Source organism: Cercospora beticola, chromosome 4 (assembly GCF_033473495.1).
Source record: "Cercospora beticola chromosome 4, complete sequence".
In the NCBI taxonomy this organism is placed as follows: Eukaryota; Fungi; Ascomycota; class Dothideomycetes; order Mycosphaerellales; family Mycosphaerellaceae; genus Cercospora; species Cercospora beticola.
In genome coordinates this window covers 142,297-160,029 of record NC_088938.1, presented here as the reverse complement: position 1 = coordinate 160,029, position 17,733 = coordinate 142,297, and the positions used below count along the sequence as shown (strand labels likewise).

At 52.2% G+C, this 17,733-nt stretch overlaps 7 protein-coding genes across 7 annotated transcripts; 5 read left to right on the top strand and 2 right to left on the bottom strand.

The window, feature by feature from the left end:
* Positions 1-1,324: 1,324 nt before the first annotated feature.
* RHO25_005701 (uncharacterized protein) lies at positions 1,325-3,114 on the top strand (the record flags this gene model as incomplete). The annotated part of the gene is made up of 2 exons (XM_023596585.2): positions 1,325-1,358; positions 1,412-3,114. 2 exons carry the CDS (start codon positions 1,325-1,327, stop codon positions 3,112-3,114), a joined length of 1,737 nt encoding a protein of 578 aa, XP_023452724.1.
* A 460-nt stretch (positions 3,115-3,574) lies between these two features.
* Positions 3,575-7,046, top strand: RHO25_005700 (uncharacterized protein; the record flags this gene model as incomplete). Its single annotated transcript, XM_023596584.2, has 3 exons — positions 3,575-4,319; positions 4,390-5,016; positions 5,065-7,046. 3 exons carry the CDS (start codon positions 3,575-3,577, stop codon positions 7,044-7,046), a joined length of 3,354 nt encoding a protein of 1,117 aa, XP_023452723.1.
* Positions 7,047-9,434: 2,388 nt separating this feature from the next.
* Positions 9,435-11,573, top strand: RHO25_005699 (uncharacterized protein; the record flags this gene model as incomplete). The annotated part of the gene is made up of 1 exon (XM_023596583.2): positions 9,435-11,573. One exon carries the CDS (start codon positions 9,435-9,437, stop codon positions 11,571-11,573), a length of 2,139 nt encoding a protein of 712 aa, XP_023452052.1.
* Positions 11,574-12,069: 496 nt separating this feature from the next.
* On the bottom strand, positions 12,070-12,817 carry CLAH7_1 (Minor allergen Cla h 7; the record flags this gene model as incomplete). The annotated part of the gene is made up of 3 exons (XM_023596582.2): positions 12,070-12,360; positions 12,420-12,716; positions 12,791-12,817. 3 exons carry the CDS (start codon positions 12,815-12,817, stop codon positions 12,070-12,072), a joined length of 615 nt encoding a protein of 204 aa, XP_023452391.1.
* Positions 12,818-13,585: 768 nt separating this feature from the next.
* Positions 13,586-14,515, top strand: RHO25_005697 (uncharacterized protein; the record flags this gene model as incomplete). The annotated part of the gene is made up of 1 exon (XM_023596581.2): positions 13,586-14,515. The coding sequence occupies one exon, from the start codon at positions 13,586-13,588 to the stop codon at positions 14,513-14,515; it is 930 nt and encodes a 309-aa protein (XP_023452046.1).
* Positions 14,516-14,685: 170 nt separating this feature from the next.
* On the top strand, positions 14,686-16,695 carry RHO25_005696 (uncharacterized protein; the record flags this gene model as incomplete). The annotated part of the gene is made up of 1 exon (XM_023596580.2): positions 14,686-16,695. One exon carries the CDS (start codon positions 14,686-14,688, stop codon positions 16,693-16,695), a length of 2,010 nt encoding a protein of 669 aa, XP_023452047.1.
* Positions 16,696-16,832: 137 nt separating this feature from the next.
* On the bottom strand, positions 16,833-17,729 carry RHO25_005695 (uncharacterized protein; the record flags this gene model as incomplete). The annotated part of the gene is made up of 3 exons (XM_023596579.2): positions 16,833-16,953; positions 17,025-17,112; positions 17,441-17,729. The coding sequence occupies 3 exons, from the start codon at positions 17,727-17,729 to the stop codon at positions 16,833-16,835; spliced, it is 498 nt and encodes a 165-aa protein (XP_023452045.1).
* Between the last annotated feature and the right edge of the window lie 4 nt (positions 17,730-17,733).

Below are 17,733 nucleotides of genomic sequence, written 5' to 3'. Positions count from 1 at the left end.
CACCTGCTTTCGGTTCCTCTCTACACGAACAGCGTGCCAGCGATCATCATCAGGCAACCACCCAAGCCCCTTCGCACAAATGCATCTCGGCGGAAATGCAACTATACGCCCCACGGTGCCTGTTGGATCTGGGCCTGCTGCCACGCTAGCTAATGTAGCCGCCTCTCAGGCCAAGATGCATCCGGTTCCTGGCGTTCGTGCTATATGCGCCTCTCGCACGGTTCGGAGAGCCTGGGCGTCACCTCTCCACAGAAGCGCCGACATACTTGCCTGATCAAGCCCGGCAGTTGGCATCCAACGACCATATTCTGCTGGTCTGCATACGATCATCAACACGCGATTTCAACCATGCACGATGCCAAGCTGGATCTAGATCCGAGTGATTGCTCATCAGGTCCGCGCTATACCGTACGACCTTCAGTCATGAAACGAAGCTCTGCAGACCCCAGATGAGGCGCAAGACGGTGTGCGAGCCTCCTCCACAACCAAGCAAGCTTCCCGTTTATGCTTGAAGTGCTGGATCGCGAAATGTCCCGCGTGCGACGCCATGGCAAGATTTTGGCATCATGACAATTAGCGCTCACTGGGGCTCGCCGAATTCAGCCGCATCTGGTAACGAACCCGCCAATTGCATGACCCTCATTGGTCATCGCTCGAACGGCAGACAAACTTCACCTGGATCTTCCTCCACGTGGAGCTGAGGCACGACATTGAGGTGATGAATAATGATCTCCTTCTTGAAAAAGTATACGATCGTCTATGAAGACCTGCAACCACAGCCTGGAGCTGCCCAGGCATCTGCACTTGGCCCGCAAGGTCAAGTCTACTAATTTAGTGCCTTGCCATTACCACAGTGGGCCATCCAGACATGACTTGCAGCGATGTCTTCACGATCCAGACGTGAATTCTGCACTGCGGCAGCGTACAGCCATGCAATTGCCTCAAATAGCATAGTCGTAAGCTCGTGAAGTCGGTGGGAAGAGATCCAGTCATTGCTAGTCACACTGAATGTGAGCAAGTTGACTTGTGCAAACCGACTGACTGCTCACCAGAGACAGCTCGCAGAATGTGAGGAAGACCACAGCAGTCCCAACATTTATAACTGTATAGCTCTATTCCCAGCTCGCTCTGCGGCAAATCTTTACTCCAGCGACCTCGGCACGATTTACCTCGCCTAAGCCCCGCCATAGCATGTCGAGACGAACAAATGACAAGCTCAACCTTGCTTGGCGAGACATATCATCATCAAATCCAATAGTGCTTCTTGATTGACTGAGTGGGCGCTTCGTGCTAGAATTGACGTGATACACCAGTCGAGCGAGAAATGCTCTGGAAGTCAGAACACCCCGATCTGGACAGTAAGAGACACGCACAGATCTAGGCCATTGGCAAAGCTGATTCCTGGCCAAAGTACCTAGCAATGTGACGACTTGGGAATGGGCGTTTGAATCGAAAGAATACTCGCCAACACAATACGCAGAGCCAGAAAACATTGGCTTCTACGAAAATGCCATCACGAAAGAACGCTTGAACTACTCCCAAGTCAAAGATGTTGCAACAAAATTAAGCACTGCTTTGGTGCGTGACTATGGACTTCGACCTGGAGAGACAGTGTCCATCCTGGCCACCAATACCGTATGGTACCCAGTCGCTCTGTGGTCAACGATCAGAGCCGGTGGACGCATCAATGGAGCCTCTCCGGGATACAATGTGGACGAGATGACTTATGCATTGAAAACTGCAAAGACGAAAATATTGTTCACTCTACCGAATTCGCTTGATGTTGCTGTCGCCGCGGCCAAGAATGCGGGCATCCCGTCAATCCAAGTGTTTCTGCTCGAAGGAAGCAGACCAGGCTTCAATAATATTCAAGATCTCCTTCACATCGGCTCGAGGTACGCTCCAGGTCGGCCATATAGCATTCCATCAGGGAAGACGAACGAAGAGATCTGCGGGTACCTCAACTTCAGCTCTGGCACAACAGGACTTCCCAAGGCAGTGATGCTCTCACACCATAACCTCATAGCCCAATGCCATCAGCTTCGCCAGCTGCAAGTCATCGAACCAGGAGAACGTCTCCAAGCGCTCGCCGTCACCCCCCTTTTCCACATCACAGGCCTCGTCCGATACATTCACTACCCAATCCTGATGAACGGCGTATCAATCATGCTCCCCTCCTTCGACATGGACTCCATGCTCCGCACCATCATCACCTACCGCATCCACGAACTAATCCTCGTCCCACCCATCGTCATCCGCATCGTCAAAGACCCCATCGTAACAAAATACCTCCCAGACCTCCAACGAATCGTCAAACGCTGGTCCTCAGGCTCCGCTCCCACTCCACCAGAAATCATCGCCCTCTTGCAAAAGAAATTCCCAAACACCGGTTTCCGTCAAGGCTACGGCGCTACAGAATCTACAGCTTGTATTTCCTGCCATCCATCCTCTCATTACGATTACAAATACGCAACCACAGGTGGGAAACTCTGCGCGAATACAGTCGCGAAAGTTCTCTCACTCGAAGATCCTACGAAATCTCTTGGACCGAACGAAACGGGGGAAATTTGTGCTCGAGGACCGCAAATCGCAATGGGATATCTCGATAATCCTATCGCTACAGCTGAAACTTTCGACAAAGAAGGTTTCTTCCACACAGGTGATGTAGGATATATCGACTCCGAAGGCTTAATCCACATCTCCGACCGTATAAAAGAAATGATCAAAGTTCGCGGTCAACAAGTGGCTCCTGCGGAATTGGAAGATGTGTTGCAAGGACATTCTGCTGTGGAGGATGTTGCGGTTTTGGGGATTGAAGATGAGTATTCTGGAGAAAAACCTAAGGCTTATGTTGTAGTGAAACAAGATGGTGGGTGGGAGGGGGAAGGGAGTGAGGAGTTGGGGAGGGAGTTGTTGGAGTATGTGAAAGAGAGGAAGAGTCGGTTTAAGTGGTTGAAGGAGGTGGAGTTTGTGAGGAGTGGGCAGGGGATTCCGAAGAGTCCGACGGGGAAGTTGTTGAGGAGGGTGTTGAAGGTGGGGGATAGGGATGGGAAGAGGGTGAGGGGGGTTGTTGTTAGGGAGGAGGGTGGAGCGGGTGGGAGGGCGAAGTTATAGAGATGGAATTGAATGTGGGTACGTATGCAAAAGCGAAATACAGCATCCGTGCATGATACAGTACATACCGTGCGTGAGATATGGCATCGCAATCGCATTTGTTGATGCTTCGGTAGCGTAGCCGATCAGCCCTAACAAGTCCGTGCGTCACTTCCATCTACGCGTGGAGATCGCGCTTCGATGTCAGCTCCTGCTCCAGTAGAAAAAAAGTGCACACACAGTACACGGGCAATGCAATAGCAAGCCTGATATCAGCTGGATTCGCACTGATTGCTTGCCAGAGCTTTACGATGGTCTTCTGCGTGGATTCTATTTCCGGCGACTGCTGTGCAACGATGCTTCCTTGCTGCGCCGCAGAGGCGCCCAGGCGTCCAGCTGAGCCCTCCCAGGCTGACGAGCGATATCACTCGTCATATCCTGTCCGCACGCCTGGGACATGAAGTGAGCAGATCACGACACTATGCGCTTCCTCGAAGTCGACGACGGCGACGGCTTCCGTCTCACCAGAGACTTCCCCGAGAACGATATCTCACGTACCTACGCGGTTCTTTCGCACACATGGGGTGAAGATGGGGACGAAGTTATATTTCAGGACATGCAACAGGGGGGCGGGACAGACAAGCCTGGGTTTGGGAAGATCAGGTTCTGCGCTGAGCGAGCACAATGTGACGGTATCAAGTACTTCTGGATCGATACTTGTTGCATTAACAAGAACAACCAGTTTGAGCTTTCCAAATCGATTATCTCGATGTTTCGGTGGTACCAACGCGCGGAGAAGTGCTACGTCTATCTCTCGGACGTCCCCCGGGACTCGAAAGAGCCAATCCGCGACACTGAGGACTGGGAGAAAGACTTCTGCGAGAGCAGATGGTTCAAGCGCGGCTGGACCTTGCAGGAGCTCCTTGCGCCTGCTTCGGTCGAGTTCTTTTCCAGACATGGGGTCAAGCTTGGAGACAAGGCAGGCCTAGAGCGGCAAATACGAGAAGTCACGAACATACCTGTTGCAGCGCTTCTGGGCAGGCCCTTGTCTTCTTTCACCAAGCATGAGCGGTTCTCCTGGCAACGGAGTCGGCAGACGAAAGAGGAGGAAGACATCGTATATTCTCTTATCGGCATATTCGACGTGTCGATACCAGTCCTTTATGGCGAGGGAAGGGATCACGCTCGAACAAGGCTGGACCGCGAAATTGACATTTCTCGCAAAGGTGAGTAGTACTCGTGATGAGTACGTTTTCCGTGGACTCTTAGGATATTTTTGGGTCTCATTTGACTTAGGACCGGATCACGAGTCATTCTCTGTCACCTTTGCGTCCCCTGAAGTAGCCGAGACCGCACACTTCGTAGCACGGGTATCCGAATTACGAGAAATACACGAGGTGCTAAGTTCCAGTGGCGTCCGGCGAGGTGTAACCATACATGGACTAGGCGGGATGGGCAAGACGCAATTGGCGATCGCATATGCAATGCAATACAAGGACGACTACTCGGCTGTGTTCTGGGTCAATGCTAAAGACGAAGACAGTTTGAAGCTGAGCTTCGGGAATATAGCAAAGCAGATCGCTCGTGAACATCCTTCCGCCGACGCAATGCGTAATGCAGCCAACAGCTCAGATCGCGACGAAGCTGTCAATGCTGTGAAACGGTGGCTCAATCTGGCGAACAACACCCGGTGGTTGATCATCTACGACAATTACGACAACCCCAAAATCCCAAGCAATACAGATTCATTCGCCCTCGATCTTCGTAAGTACGTTCCAGAGTCGCATCAAGGTTGCTTGATCGTCACGACTCGATCCTCAGAGGTTAGATTCGGTCAACAGATGCGAATTCGAAAACTGGAAACAATAGAGGACAGCTTGGCCATTCTGTCGCATAGCTGTGATCGAAGCCCGTTAGCAGACGGTGAGGATTCCAGTCCGCTTTTGGACAGTCACTAATGTACAACAATAGACCCCGACGCAGTCAAGCTCGCGAAGAAGCTAGATGGACTGCCTCTGGCTTTGGCCACTGCCGGTGCTTACCTGCGTCAAAAGTCCATGACTTTTACAGAATACTGTAATCTGTACCAGGCGTCATGGGCGAAGCTGCAACAGACCAGCCCGTCTCTGGACTCATACGAAGATAAGCAGTTGTACTCGACTTGGCAGATCTCTTTCGATCAGATTCAACAAAGAAACGAAGCCGCGGCCCAGCTACTGCGACTATGGGCGTACTTTGACAACGAAGACATCTGGTACGAACTTCTCTGCTACAAGCACGCGAAAAGGTACTTCCCAGCATGGCTTTGTAAGTTGACCGATGATGAGCTTGACTTCAACAGTGCAGTTCGGGTCCTATGCGACCATGGCATTGTAGATGCACATCCTCCTACGCGTGGACAAACGAACGGGTATAGCATGCATAGCTGCGTACATTCGTGGACCCGAGATGTTCTGAACGCCGAACCGGATGAGCATTTGGCAAGGACGGCCCTCTTTTGTGTCGCAAACTTCGTGCCGAACACAGATTCTGCCGAATGGTGGGTGATCCAGCGGCGTTTGTTCAATCATGCCAACAGGCAGCTTCATGGGCATGCGAGTGTTGGAGACGATGCAAGCTGGGCATGCTACCACCTTGGTGTGCTCTATCAGAACCAAGGCAAGCTAGCAGACGCAGAGGAGATGTACAATCGAGCACTACCGGGTCACGAGAGGAAACTAGGGCCGGATCACGAATCGACTCTTCTCACAGTTTGCAATCTTAGCGTTGTCTACAAAAGGCAAGGAAAGCTTGCCGAGGCAGAGAAGATGTGTGACCGAGCACTACAGAGCGCAGAAGGAACACTAGGGCCGGAACACATGTTGTCGCTTAGCACTGTCCATAATCTCGGCGACATCTATAGAAAGCAAGGCAAGCTGGTAGAGGCAGAGAAATTGTACGAACGAGTACTACAACGGGAAAGGAGGACACTAGGGCTGGATCATTCGTGGAATCTTGCTACAGTCAACAATCTCGGCTTGCTGTACGTTGACCAAGGCAAGTTAGCAGAGGCAGAAAAGATGTACGACCGAGCGCTGCAGGGGGGGGAGAGGGCACTCGGTCTCAATCATCCGTCAACGCTAGACACTGTCTGTAATCTCGGGACACTCTATGCAAGTCAAGGTAAGCTGGTAGAGGCAGAGCGGATGTATCAGCGGGCGCTGCAAGGCTATGAGATGGCACTCGGTCTCGATCACCTGTCAACGCTAGACACTGTACACAATCTCGGTTTACTCTACGAGAAACAAGGCAAGCTAGTAGAGGTGGAGGAGATGTATCAGCGGGCACTGCAGGGCTCTGAGAGAGCACTCGGACCTGATCACCCCTCAACGCTAGAGACTGTCCACAATCTCGGTTGCTTCTATCGCGATGGCGATCAAGGCAAGCTAGTAGAGGCGGAGAAATCGTTTCAGCAGGCACTGCAGGGCTTCATGAAGGCACTGGGACCCGATCACCCGTCAACGCTGGCCACAGTCTTTGAGATTGGCCGCCTCTATGCAAAGCAACGCAGGCGGCCGGAGGCGGAGCAGATGTATCATCGGCTAGTTGCGGCGCAGGACAATCTTTCGACAGATGTTCGTGATGAGTTCGCAATCTTCGAGCAAGAGCTGAGAGCACTGGGAGTGGAAAAATTTCCACTACGAAGACTACAAGGATCTAGTTCAAGCCAAGAGGAAGACGATTTAGAAACAACCGATCAGAGTCGGTCGGATGAAGTACAATCACACGATGGAAGCCGGTCCGATGATTCACAAACATCTGATCAAGGTGCGATTGAAGTGGGACGAGCATCGAGAAAACGCCAATTCGAAGAGCCGCAAGAATCAAGAAAACGCCTATGCGAAGTCCCACGAGTGCCCGATCAACGCCGGTATAATTTACGGACTACTCGCCCACACTCCAGCAAGAAGTGATACTCTTGATGATGTGGACCGGAGATGTAGGACCAGCTGAATTGCGACTTCGTCTGCGCGTTCCGCAGAGCCCATCTTTGTTGACAATGAGCAGGGGAGTGGCCTGGCAGATTTTGTACATTACATCTGCAACGACAAGGATCAATACCGGAGGCGAGAATAAATGCTGATCATCGAGGGAAGAGCAGCGTGTCTTGGAAGTTGCATCCTCGCGATGCCTGATGGGGAAGGCATCGGGTCTGCTTCGTACTGCAATTAGCAGTCCCAGCCATGAGAACGTTGCTTAACGGGCATCGAGCGACAAAGGTCTGGAGTGGCATTTGCGGCAAGGTACAGGGATCTAAATTTTCATATGCAGGCCAGAGAAGTTGCTTCATTGAGACCCGGTGAACGTCGAAGGCAGCGAACAGCAGGCCTCTTGCGCTTGCATTCTTCAATGGTATTCATGTCGATTGTGGGACATGACAAACATCAGTCAATGGCGAAGACACAGATTAATGCAGTATTGGAGACGGAATGGGACGCGAGGCAGAACGTTTATACAACAAAGAGATATTGCACTCTCGCCACGTTGCCAAGTCCGACTTTTTCGTATTTTCTTCCCTTTCAGTTGGTACGTTTTGTCTTCGCTCGGCACAATTCGCGTGCAAAATGGATACTGGCTGTCGATGTGATTACATGGCTTGACCCTTTCACAGGACTCGGACAATTCTTGGTTGCCTTGAACAGCGCGGCTGTGAAGCGATGCTCATTCAAACATACTAATACCTCGCACATCTTCTTATGGTAGGTTGCTGTCTCGAGCGCATTGCAGGCTGACGAGCTCAACACAGAGGCCGAACGGATTTTCCGTACAAATGTAACACTGCCTCGATTGCTCCGTTCGGCGTCTACTCGGACTTGGCTTTCTGCTTCAGTGCTTATCGTGTTGCCTATACTGCGGTCGGAGCTACTGGCGAGGCGGTGTGTATAGAGCGACTAGCTTAGGACCGCGAGACCGAATGATTGCGCCATCATGCTGGGATGCGCTTGAACGTCACTTCGAGGAAAGCAGGAGTGGAATAGGTGTTCTTCCGAGCATACTGATATGTCTTCGCATATAGATTCTGGATTGATGAAAAGCAGACCGCTGTCTGACAAGCTCACCAAACTGTAAATGCCGAGAAGCATTTGGATTATTCCCGGCCAACTCCATGTCAGCCACGAGGTTTCAGTGAGAGCGGCCGCGTCGCTAGTACCCCAGTATGAGATCAGCAGTTCCTGCCAAGTCGAGTGGGTTGTTCCTAGTTTTTGTATCCGAAATACAGCAATTGACCTGTCGTCTGTCTCGGGTCGGGTGTTCTGGGTTGACATTCAACACTTCAGACAAGATCCTCAGGGTCTGCGGGTGTCATCATCCCCAGGTCATCCCGGCCGTTTTTCTGCCGTGAAGAAAATTACAGTTGGAGACGTGTCGTGTGGAGATGAAGATGGAGAACCAGCGGTCACGAGTCGATGACTCCAGACAACTCCATTCCGGCGGGAACAGCATGTGATAAAAGGCAAAAAATGGTCGTTTCTGCAGCTCAAAGGGTGGACATGTGACAGAGAGTGTGAGGTCAGATCCTCCACAGTCGCAGAGTCGCGGCACCTTGTCGCTGGGCTCAATTTCGAGCTGCCACTAAACTCTTTTCGACGGCAGTCCTTTTTCATTGGTCCTTTCGTGGCTCTTATCTCTTGACCCTTCCTCGTGTACCTCTTTTCGACTTTCTCTTTACTTAATGGAAAGCTGATTTTACGCAACACATTCCATGGAAGTTTGCGCTTGTGTTCAGCATCTCAAAGATCGCTGCCGGTCAAGGCACGTCAGATTGTAAATTGTGGTAGGTCTTGGGGTCAGACTGCGCAGAGTTATTATCTCGCCCGCGCACAGCGCTCGCGTGCTCTCCGGCTGCGTTTCTTTCTGGCCCGGTGCTGAGGCATTTTACTGAATTGTTTTGTTGCGTCTTTTCGTGGTTGTTGCCAGCGTCGAGGCAGCGATCTGCAGTCTTTGACGAGGCATTTCTTCCATCCCAATGACCCCAAAGACGCTCGATCATCTCATCTTTCTCGCCGCCCTGTGCGGTCCTGCTGAACACGCCTAACTAGTGCTGCTTGGACTGGCCATTATCCCCGGGTTCGAACGGACTGCGCTCCTCCATATTATTCCTGGCGACACTGGTCACTACTGATAAGCGATCATCTCTTCGCCGCACTGGATCTGGAGATAACTGACACCTGGCTCCTGCATATCGCGCCGTGCAACAGCTGGATCGTCCTGCTGACAATAGCCAAGCGCGGCCTGTCGTGCCTATCTACATATTCACCTATCAGCACACTACGTCAAAGCCCTTCGCCACTCGAGCGGACATGGCTACAGCGATCGCCATTGCCCCCATGGCCCCACCACCTTCTCCTCGCCCCATTGCCGCCTGGTCCTCTCCCAAACAACAGACCGCCGGGGAAGGCAAGGAAAACCGCCCAGCTTTGAAGCAGGTCCAAAGCACCACACCACCTGCCAAGCCCAAGAGAGAACGACCCTGCGACGGCTGTAGACGCCGCAAGTCCAAGTGTGTGCTGCAAGAGAACCGCAAATGCGTTCTCTGCGAGTTCCACAAACAGGAATGCACGTTTGTGGAGAACGCACAGCCCAGGAAGCGCAAAGCGCCGGACGATGCATCGAAGAACGATAGCAGCAGCCCCATGAAGAAGAGTAGCCCTGTCGCTCAGCGTAAAGCAGTCGCTGTTCCTCCTGCTGTCAGGGCCGTCTCTGTTCCTCATTCGGAACCCATCTCACTACCGGTGTCCAGTCAGCCCCCGATGAGGAAGCCTTTTGCAGTGGACGAGTCATTGAGCTTGCAGAGACATCGACACTGCAAGTACTTGGGCCAGACGACGCCATTGGATGCTTCTCTCATAGGGCTGGGAACGTTCAATGACAAGAACGAGACCCAGTCACGGCTCGGCACGCTTCGTCAGGTCACGAGCACTGAGTACTTTAGCACACATGACGATGCCAGTGTTGCGATACCTGACGATGAAGCTCGTGCTCTGAAAGAGATTGAGCAAGTCGTCGGCAGCCATGGCCCTGCTCTGATCGACATCTACTTCCGCAATGTGCATCCCAGCTATCCGATCATTCAGAAGCAGGCCTTCCTCGATCGACATCGACATGGTGACAGGCACTTCAACCCACCTTTACTTGCTGCGATGTACTTGATGGCACTCGTTTGGTGGGAACATGACCCGGCATTGGCTTCACATCCTAAACCAGATGTCACGAGACTGGAATACATCGCGATGGCCAGCTTGACGATCGCAATGCAGAGACCAAAGATCTCTGCAGTACAAGCAGGACTTCTACTGCTGCAACGTGCAAAAGCCAGCACATGGACACTGACAGTCCAGCTCGTCGCACTCGGCCAGGACATTGGCCTTCACCTCGACTGCTCCGACTGGTCAATACCACGTTGGGAGCGATTACTTCGCAAACGACTAGCATGGGCCTTATACATGCAAGACAAATGGAGCGCCGTCATCTACGGTCGTCCATCTCACATCAACGCATCCGACTGGAACGTCCCGCAACCCACCGAAGACGACTTCGACGAAAGCATCGACTCCGCCAACAACACCTCGTCCGAAGAAGTCGACTCCTACTCCACCAAAGGCCGCATGGTCTTCATGCAAATGATCTCCCTCACAGCAATCATGGCCGAAGTCTGCGAAACCTTCTACAGCGAAACAGCCAAAGCGCAATTCGCCCAAGCAGGTCGCTTCGCAACACAACTCGTCCTCAATCGCGCAAAACCTGTGCAACTCAAATTGAAGGACTGGATTGCTAAGCTGCCCGCATCTTGCAAAATGGACAGTTTCACACCTGGAACTCTTTCTCCGCAAGGCTACCTCCACCTCGCCTACTTCGCAACAGAAATCAGTATCCACCGCCGCATCGTGCAATCCCTCGATAGCAGCGCCACATCCACAACCCCCTCCACTCAGAATCTACAGTCTAGTACAATCGACCCCTACCTCCTCTACATCTGCCGCTCCGCCGCCAAAACCCGCCTCATCTCCGCCTTGGACTTCGTCAACCGCCTCAAACCCGAACACTTGAACGCATTCTGGTACTTCCCCTCCTCTTCAAATTTCGCTCTCATCGGGACTTTCGGCGCTTTATTACAAACGACTTCACCAGGAAAAGAGGAAAGCCATTTTTATGCTTGTAGATTGAATGAGTTTCGTTGGACGTTGACGGTTAGTAGGAGGAAAGCGGGGTGGATTGAGAGGGCGTTGGAGATGTTGGGTGCGACGGGGAAGTTGTTGAGGGGTTTGCCGGAGAAGCCGAGTTTGGGGCATGAGAGTGGGTTGGGTGGTGGGATGGGAGGGAGTGGGATGGGGGCAATACAGCAGGTGCAAGCACCGTTTGGGAGGTTTGAGAGGCGGGAGGAGTTTGATGAGAGGGAGGAGGAGGAGATTTATGAGGATGAGGATATGGATATGGAGTGATGGGTTTTGTGCTTCTTTTGCAGGCGGGATACCATGCTGAGCACCACAGAGTGCATGAGTGACAGCGAGTCCTGCCCATCTTGGTAACGACATTTACGATAGACACATGATTTATATGCATGGCTAGAGGGTTTGGGATATAGATATCCGACATTGGTGTCGGGACAACAGGAAGCGATGGGATATCTTGGGAATGAAACAAACGAGTTCTATCATGAAACTTCATTTCTTGTCATTGTCATCAATTCTTCTGGTATCATTTGAATTTATCTTTCTAAGCAACAGTGCATTTGAACGGAAGACCACAAGGTCCCTTGCTGTCATCATCCTTCTCTTGCGGCGCAGAAGATGAACCTGTCTGCTTCTGTTGTGATTGTGTTTGCTGTTGTGATGCTTGTCCTTCTGACTTCAAATTGCCATTCCCTGCAGCAGCAGTGGTCGTCCCATTCTGACCCGCTGTGCTATTCTCCTGCTTCCCCGCAGCACCGCCATCTAGTCACGCGAAGTTGACGCGAGCCACGGCCTCGTAGAATTGCTTTCCGTGAGCTTGAGCGAGCTCGATCTCCTTGGCTGAAGGCTGGCGAGAGCCGTCAGCGCCAGAGAAGGTTCCGGCACCCCAGGCGGAGCCACCGCGGACTTCGGAAAGGTCGGCGAGGAGGGCGAAGGTGGTCTTGTAGCCCAGTGGAACGTAGATGAAGCCGTGGTGGGCGAGGGTGCTCATGGCGGCGATGGCGGTGGATTCTTGACCTCCGCCGAGAGTGCCAGTGGAGATGAAGAGACCGGCGTACTGTGAGATGTGTTAGTATGATCATACTCGCGACTGACTCGTTCGAGAATATCGCTCACCTTGCCCCAGAAAGCACCAGTCTGCCATTGGCCTCCAGTGCGGTCCCAGAAAGCCTTCCATTGTGCTGGGAAGTTACCGTATCGGGTTGGGATACCGAAGAGGAAAGCGTCGTATTGCTCGAGCTGCTTTGGGTCGGTGAGGGTTGGGTAGCTGGCCTTTGCAGGTGCGTGCATCTTGCTCAGGACCTCCTCGGAGAGAGTCTCCTCGACTTGGTAAATGTCGACCTGGCCGCCAGCAGCCTTGATGCCCTCGGCCTCAGCCTCAGCCAGCTTAGTGACATGGCCGTACATGGAGTACTATTGTTAGACATTCATGGTCAGCTCATGCTTTCGCAGAAGTGGTTGAAGGTGGGGTGCTGTCGAGCACTTACGAAGAGAATGGCGATCTTTGGAGCCATCGTGAGTGATTTCAGCTGTGTTTCTTGGGTGTGTGAAGTGTACGCGAGAAGAAGCAAGAGTAGTCAGTGGGGGCAGTGGGCTGAAAGCAGGCCGTTCCACTTCTTATACAGCTTCCTCGTTGCAGCAAGCCCTCCTGCTGCTCACAGCACCATCAACACGCAACCGAAGCTTCATGCATCATCAGCGCCGGAGCGCGCATCCAGAATGCCCCAAAGCAGGATATTAGCAGCGCAGAAGCCACAACGCTAGCTGAGAGTGTATGTTTACTGGAATTTATAATGATGCATAAGTGCATTACCGAAGGCGTGCCTGCGGGTGATCGCCGGGCCTGGCTTTGTGATGCTTTGTCAATGGCTCGGCGAACTTGTACGGACCAATTCCGGATCGCAAAGCAGGTAAAACACGAGCGGCGTGTTGTGAGCCCATGTCAAGTCGAGTAGATCGAGCGATGGAGGAGAAGACTGCTGGCAGTCTGGACTGCATTTGCGGAGAGTGGGGGAAACGTTGTTGCTCTGGTTGTGATGAAGCTGCAAGGCCACTCGGCGACCCGTCAGGCAGGGAGCGGGAGTGCCTGCCGATCGGAGACTGAGCCGGCACGGCCAAAAGCTGTGGCAGTGACGTGCTGCGAATTTTGGCAACTTCAAGCTGGACTTTGTAAGTGAGGTGAATCGAGCGCGTGTTCATTCTGGCATCACGTTCTGGCTTGCATCGCCTCGTTACGTACCGAAGATTGAATACCGCCAATCTGCGGCGCCATCTCAGCAACCATGGCCGACGACGAAGAAGATGACTACCTCAACATGACCTTCGAAGAAACCCCAGCCAAAAAGGAAACTTCCCTACAAAGAACAGCCCGCCTCAAAAAAGAAGCCCTCGAACGCGGAAAAGTAAAATCCAAAGCCGAACGAGCGGAAGAAGAACGTCAAAAACTCGAAACAGCTCTCGCCACAGAACTCGACAGTTCCAACAAAGGTGCCAAAATGATGGCAAAAATGGGGTTTAAAGGTGGCGCGCTTGGCAAAACTGAAGGTGCAAGGACGCGACCGATTGAGGTTCAGATTAAAGAGGACCGAGGTGGCATTGGAATGGAGAATGATCGGAAGAGGAAAATTCGGGAGGCGGCGGAGGCGATGGATGTTAAGGAGAAGAAGGTTAAGCTTACTGCGGAGGAGTATCGAGAGAGGAATCGGGCGGAGGTTGAGCAGAAGAGGTTTGAGGGGCAGATGTGGTCTGCGATGAGGACGCTGGAGGGGTTTGAGACGGAGGATGGGGAGGCTGTGGCAGATGGATCTGCGCCACGTGATACTCAGTCGACGTTGGAGAAGTCATCGAAGAAGGAGTTACCGCTACGATCTGTGAATCTGTTATGGCGACCTCTTGTCAAGCAGAGGCTTGAGAAGGAGAGGGAGCGGCGTATGCGCTATGATCTGGACCAGAGTCTGTCACGGCACAAAGACTACACGACTGCTGATGACGATGAAGACTTGGCGTATGGCAATGAGGTGGAAGAAGACTTGGAAGAAGAAGATCCAGAGCTGGATGAGTTTGAAGCCCTGCCTGTGGAAGACAGGCTGGAGAAGATACTGTCGTTTCTTCGTGAGAAGTACCACTACTGTTTCTGGTGCAAATACCGCTATGCCAGTGAGGAGGCATTGAGTGAGGATTGTCCAGGCCTTACAGAGGATGAGCATGGCTAGTATACGCTTCGAAGGAGGCGATCCCAAGTAGATAGACGAAATGAGCAGTTGTGCAATGCACAACTTTATGCAGCCACAGCCGACCAATCACAACTCGTCAAAGCGCGTCTCTGAACGCGTTCCTCAACTTCCTGTCTTCACGCTCCACATCATTTCCTGTCCATGCGATCATGGAATACGAAAAGTGCTATGTCTTCGAGCCAGAAGAAGACAACAGACCTGCCAAGAGAAGGCGTACAGAACCTCAAGGCCTGCAAGCATCCTGGAATCTGAGAAAGAAAGCGTATCACCAGGCATGGGGCGCCCAACAGCAGCGCATCAACGAGAGACTCGATACCATCAACGCATCAACAGTCAACGAGATCGCGAAGTTCCTGGGCGAGTCTTCTGCAGCGGGGAGTAGTACGCGCATTCCCACAGGTCTTATCCTCGCCGGCCCAAATTCTGCTCTGCGCAACTCTATCGCCTCTCAGCTTTCCAGCCTGAGCACAAATTCAGCGGCCAAAAGGTGCTTCGTATCACTGTCATCAGGATCTGGCTCAAACTTGAAAGCGCTACTCAAGATAATCAACCAGAAGGCCACCTCAACTACATCTACTGATGATGATGCCGACGAACTGGAAGAGACAACCACATCTCGCAAAGGTCCCAAGCGACTGAACTACGACTTGCAGATACTGTACGACTACGTGCAGGAACGAAAACTCCAGCAAGTTGTAATTGCCTTTGAAGACACGGAAGCCTTTGATCGCGACCTGCTGTCTGAACTCATTGAAATTCTGGCATGCTGGCAGGATCGCATTCCTTTTGCGTTTCTGCTAAACGTGGCAACATCAGTGGAGTTCCTGCAGCAAAGGCTATCGTCTGCCGCCATCAGATCTCTCGATGGCAAGCTGTTCGATGCAGCAGTGTCGACAGACGAAGTCGAGCAGGTTTTCGAGGTGCTCACAAGCCCAGAATCGGAGCTCTGGCTGGGTCCAAATTTGGCGTCAATGATCCTGGAACGACAAAGCGACTATATCCAAGGCATAGATAGTCTGGTACAGGCTACGCGGTATGCTTACATGTCACACCACTATGCCAATGCGACGAGCCTGCTGCTGGACCCGAACATTACGTTCAGAGACGTTCCGAAAGATCATTTTGAGGCTTTGCGCAATTTGCCAACTTTGCGTGACTATGCGAGACAATTGCTCGATGATGGAGAGACGGAGCAAGTGCGAGAGCTTCTCGACTCAGATCAAGCGCTTTTCGATTTTGCGAAAAAGAGCGTTGCAGCTGGGCGACAATCGCTTGCAGGCACGATGGCAGCAACGGAAGCAATCAGAAAGATTCAAGCATGCCTGCCGTCCACTCAAGTCTCCTCGAAGCCAAGCCTCTACATCCAAGCCATGTCTGGCAAGCTCACCGACTCGACCCTGATCAGATCACTCCTCTTAATCCTCCGCAAATCGCCTTCCGACGTAGCCCTCCAAGTCATCGAACAATTCCACTCCATCAGCCTATCTCCCAGAGCCGAAACAGAACTCCACACAATCGAAAAGGAACTCAAATCCCTCACAAAAGACCACCAAACCTCCACCAAACCCCTCCGCAGCGAAGACGACATCAAAAATTCCACCCTCCGAACCACAGTCGTCGCCCAAAAAGTCGAACTCAGCAAACAAAAATCCACCCTCTCCAAACAAGACGCAGCCTACACAGCCCTCGTCCGCCGCCTCTCAACTCTCCTCGAAACCTACTTCTCCCAACACCTCATCGGCGTAAAAGAACTCCCTCTCAATGAAATCTTCGTCTACGATTCCCGAACACCTTACAGAGAAGTTTTTATGCCTCGACCCCGTCACGCTGTGGAACGTGCTCTTGCTGCTCCGCATGATTATCTGGATTGTGAGTGTTGTGATCCGGGCACGAATGAGGAGGCGACGTTGTCGGGTACGCAGCCTGCTACGGCGATTTTGTATCAGCTTTATTTGGAGTCGGGGAGTTTGATTAATGTGCATGATTTGTGGAAGGCTTTCCAGGCGGTTATTGGGGATGATGAGGATGGAGAGGGAAGTGAGGAGAAGACTATGGCGTTGTTTCAGCGTTCGTTGGCGGATTTGAGGTATTTGGGTTTTGTGAAGAGTACGAGGAAGAGGGTGGATCATGTTGCGAAGGTGGCGTGGAGGGGGTTGTAGTGTGTGTGTGGTGTATCATCGCCCTCTATTGCCTTCTGCTGCGGTATGATATGCGATGCAGATCTCGAAGATCGTTGTGAGCCATTCGCTCCTGTCTTTACCTTCACCTGGGATGCATCCTAGTTTGCCGCCGGCTCTCAATGACACGCTGCCGACTTCGTAGCACTATTCCCCGCTCCACTAAACATCAGATACCCAACAGTAGCTCCAACGCCGACAGCGATCATAATCCAGCCATTGTAGGTCATGAACAGAAGCCTAGAATTTGCGCATCAGCGTCTCATCCTCCTGTCCTCCAAACATCTCAGCATGCGAAAAGTGCAACTTACATGATGAAGAACGAATAAAACACTTGAACACCATAGAGAATCGCTTTGATTAATTTTCCTTTCTTCTCCTCGGAAACAGACTGGGTTCCTGGGATCCAGAGGAGTGAGCTTCGTTCGTTGTGGGGGACGGAGTGTGTAGATGCGTCGTTCTCAGTATCTGGGAGGGTGACTTTTGATTTTGGGAAGAGGGTAAGTATCTCATTTTTGAGAAAATTAAAACAAAAGTTCTGAATCGAAGCGAAGAGGTGTGTGAATTTGAAGGACTCTGGGGATGTGATGATTCTGGGGCATCATCATCTTGATAGAAGCAAATTGTGGAGGACTTTCCAGCTCTTGTACACGGCCGACGCCTGCCTCGACGCGTGCCTGAAAACAGGAAACAGAACACAAAATATCAAAATCGGGGATATACTCACGTCCACCAGTCCTTCTCTCCAGCTGCTGTTCATATCTCCTACTCGCCTCCCGCACAGCTTCATACCCTGCTGTAAGCGCCACCACAGCAGCCAGCGACCAGATCAGGGACCACGCGCCGGAAATCCTCCAGCTGGAGAAGACGATGCAGAGGTTCGATGTGTCCCAGGTGAAGAGCATGTTCATGTTGCACATCATAGGCTCGTCGGGGGACCCGTGGCCCATGTGGCCGTGGTCCATGCCCGGCATGTTGCTGCCGCTACCGTGGTCCATGTGCGCATGTGGATCCATCTTG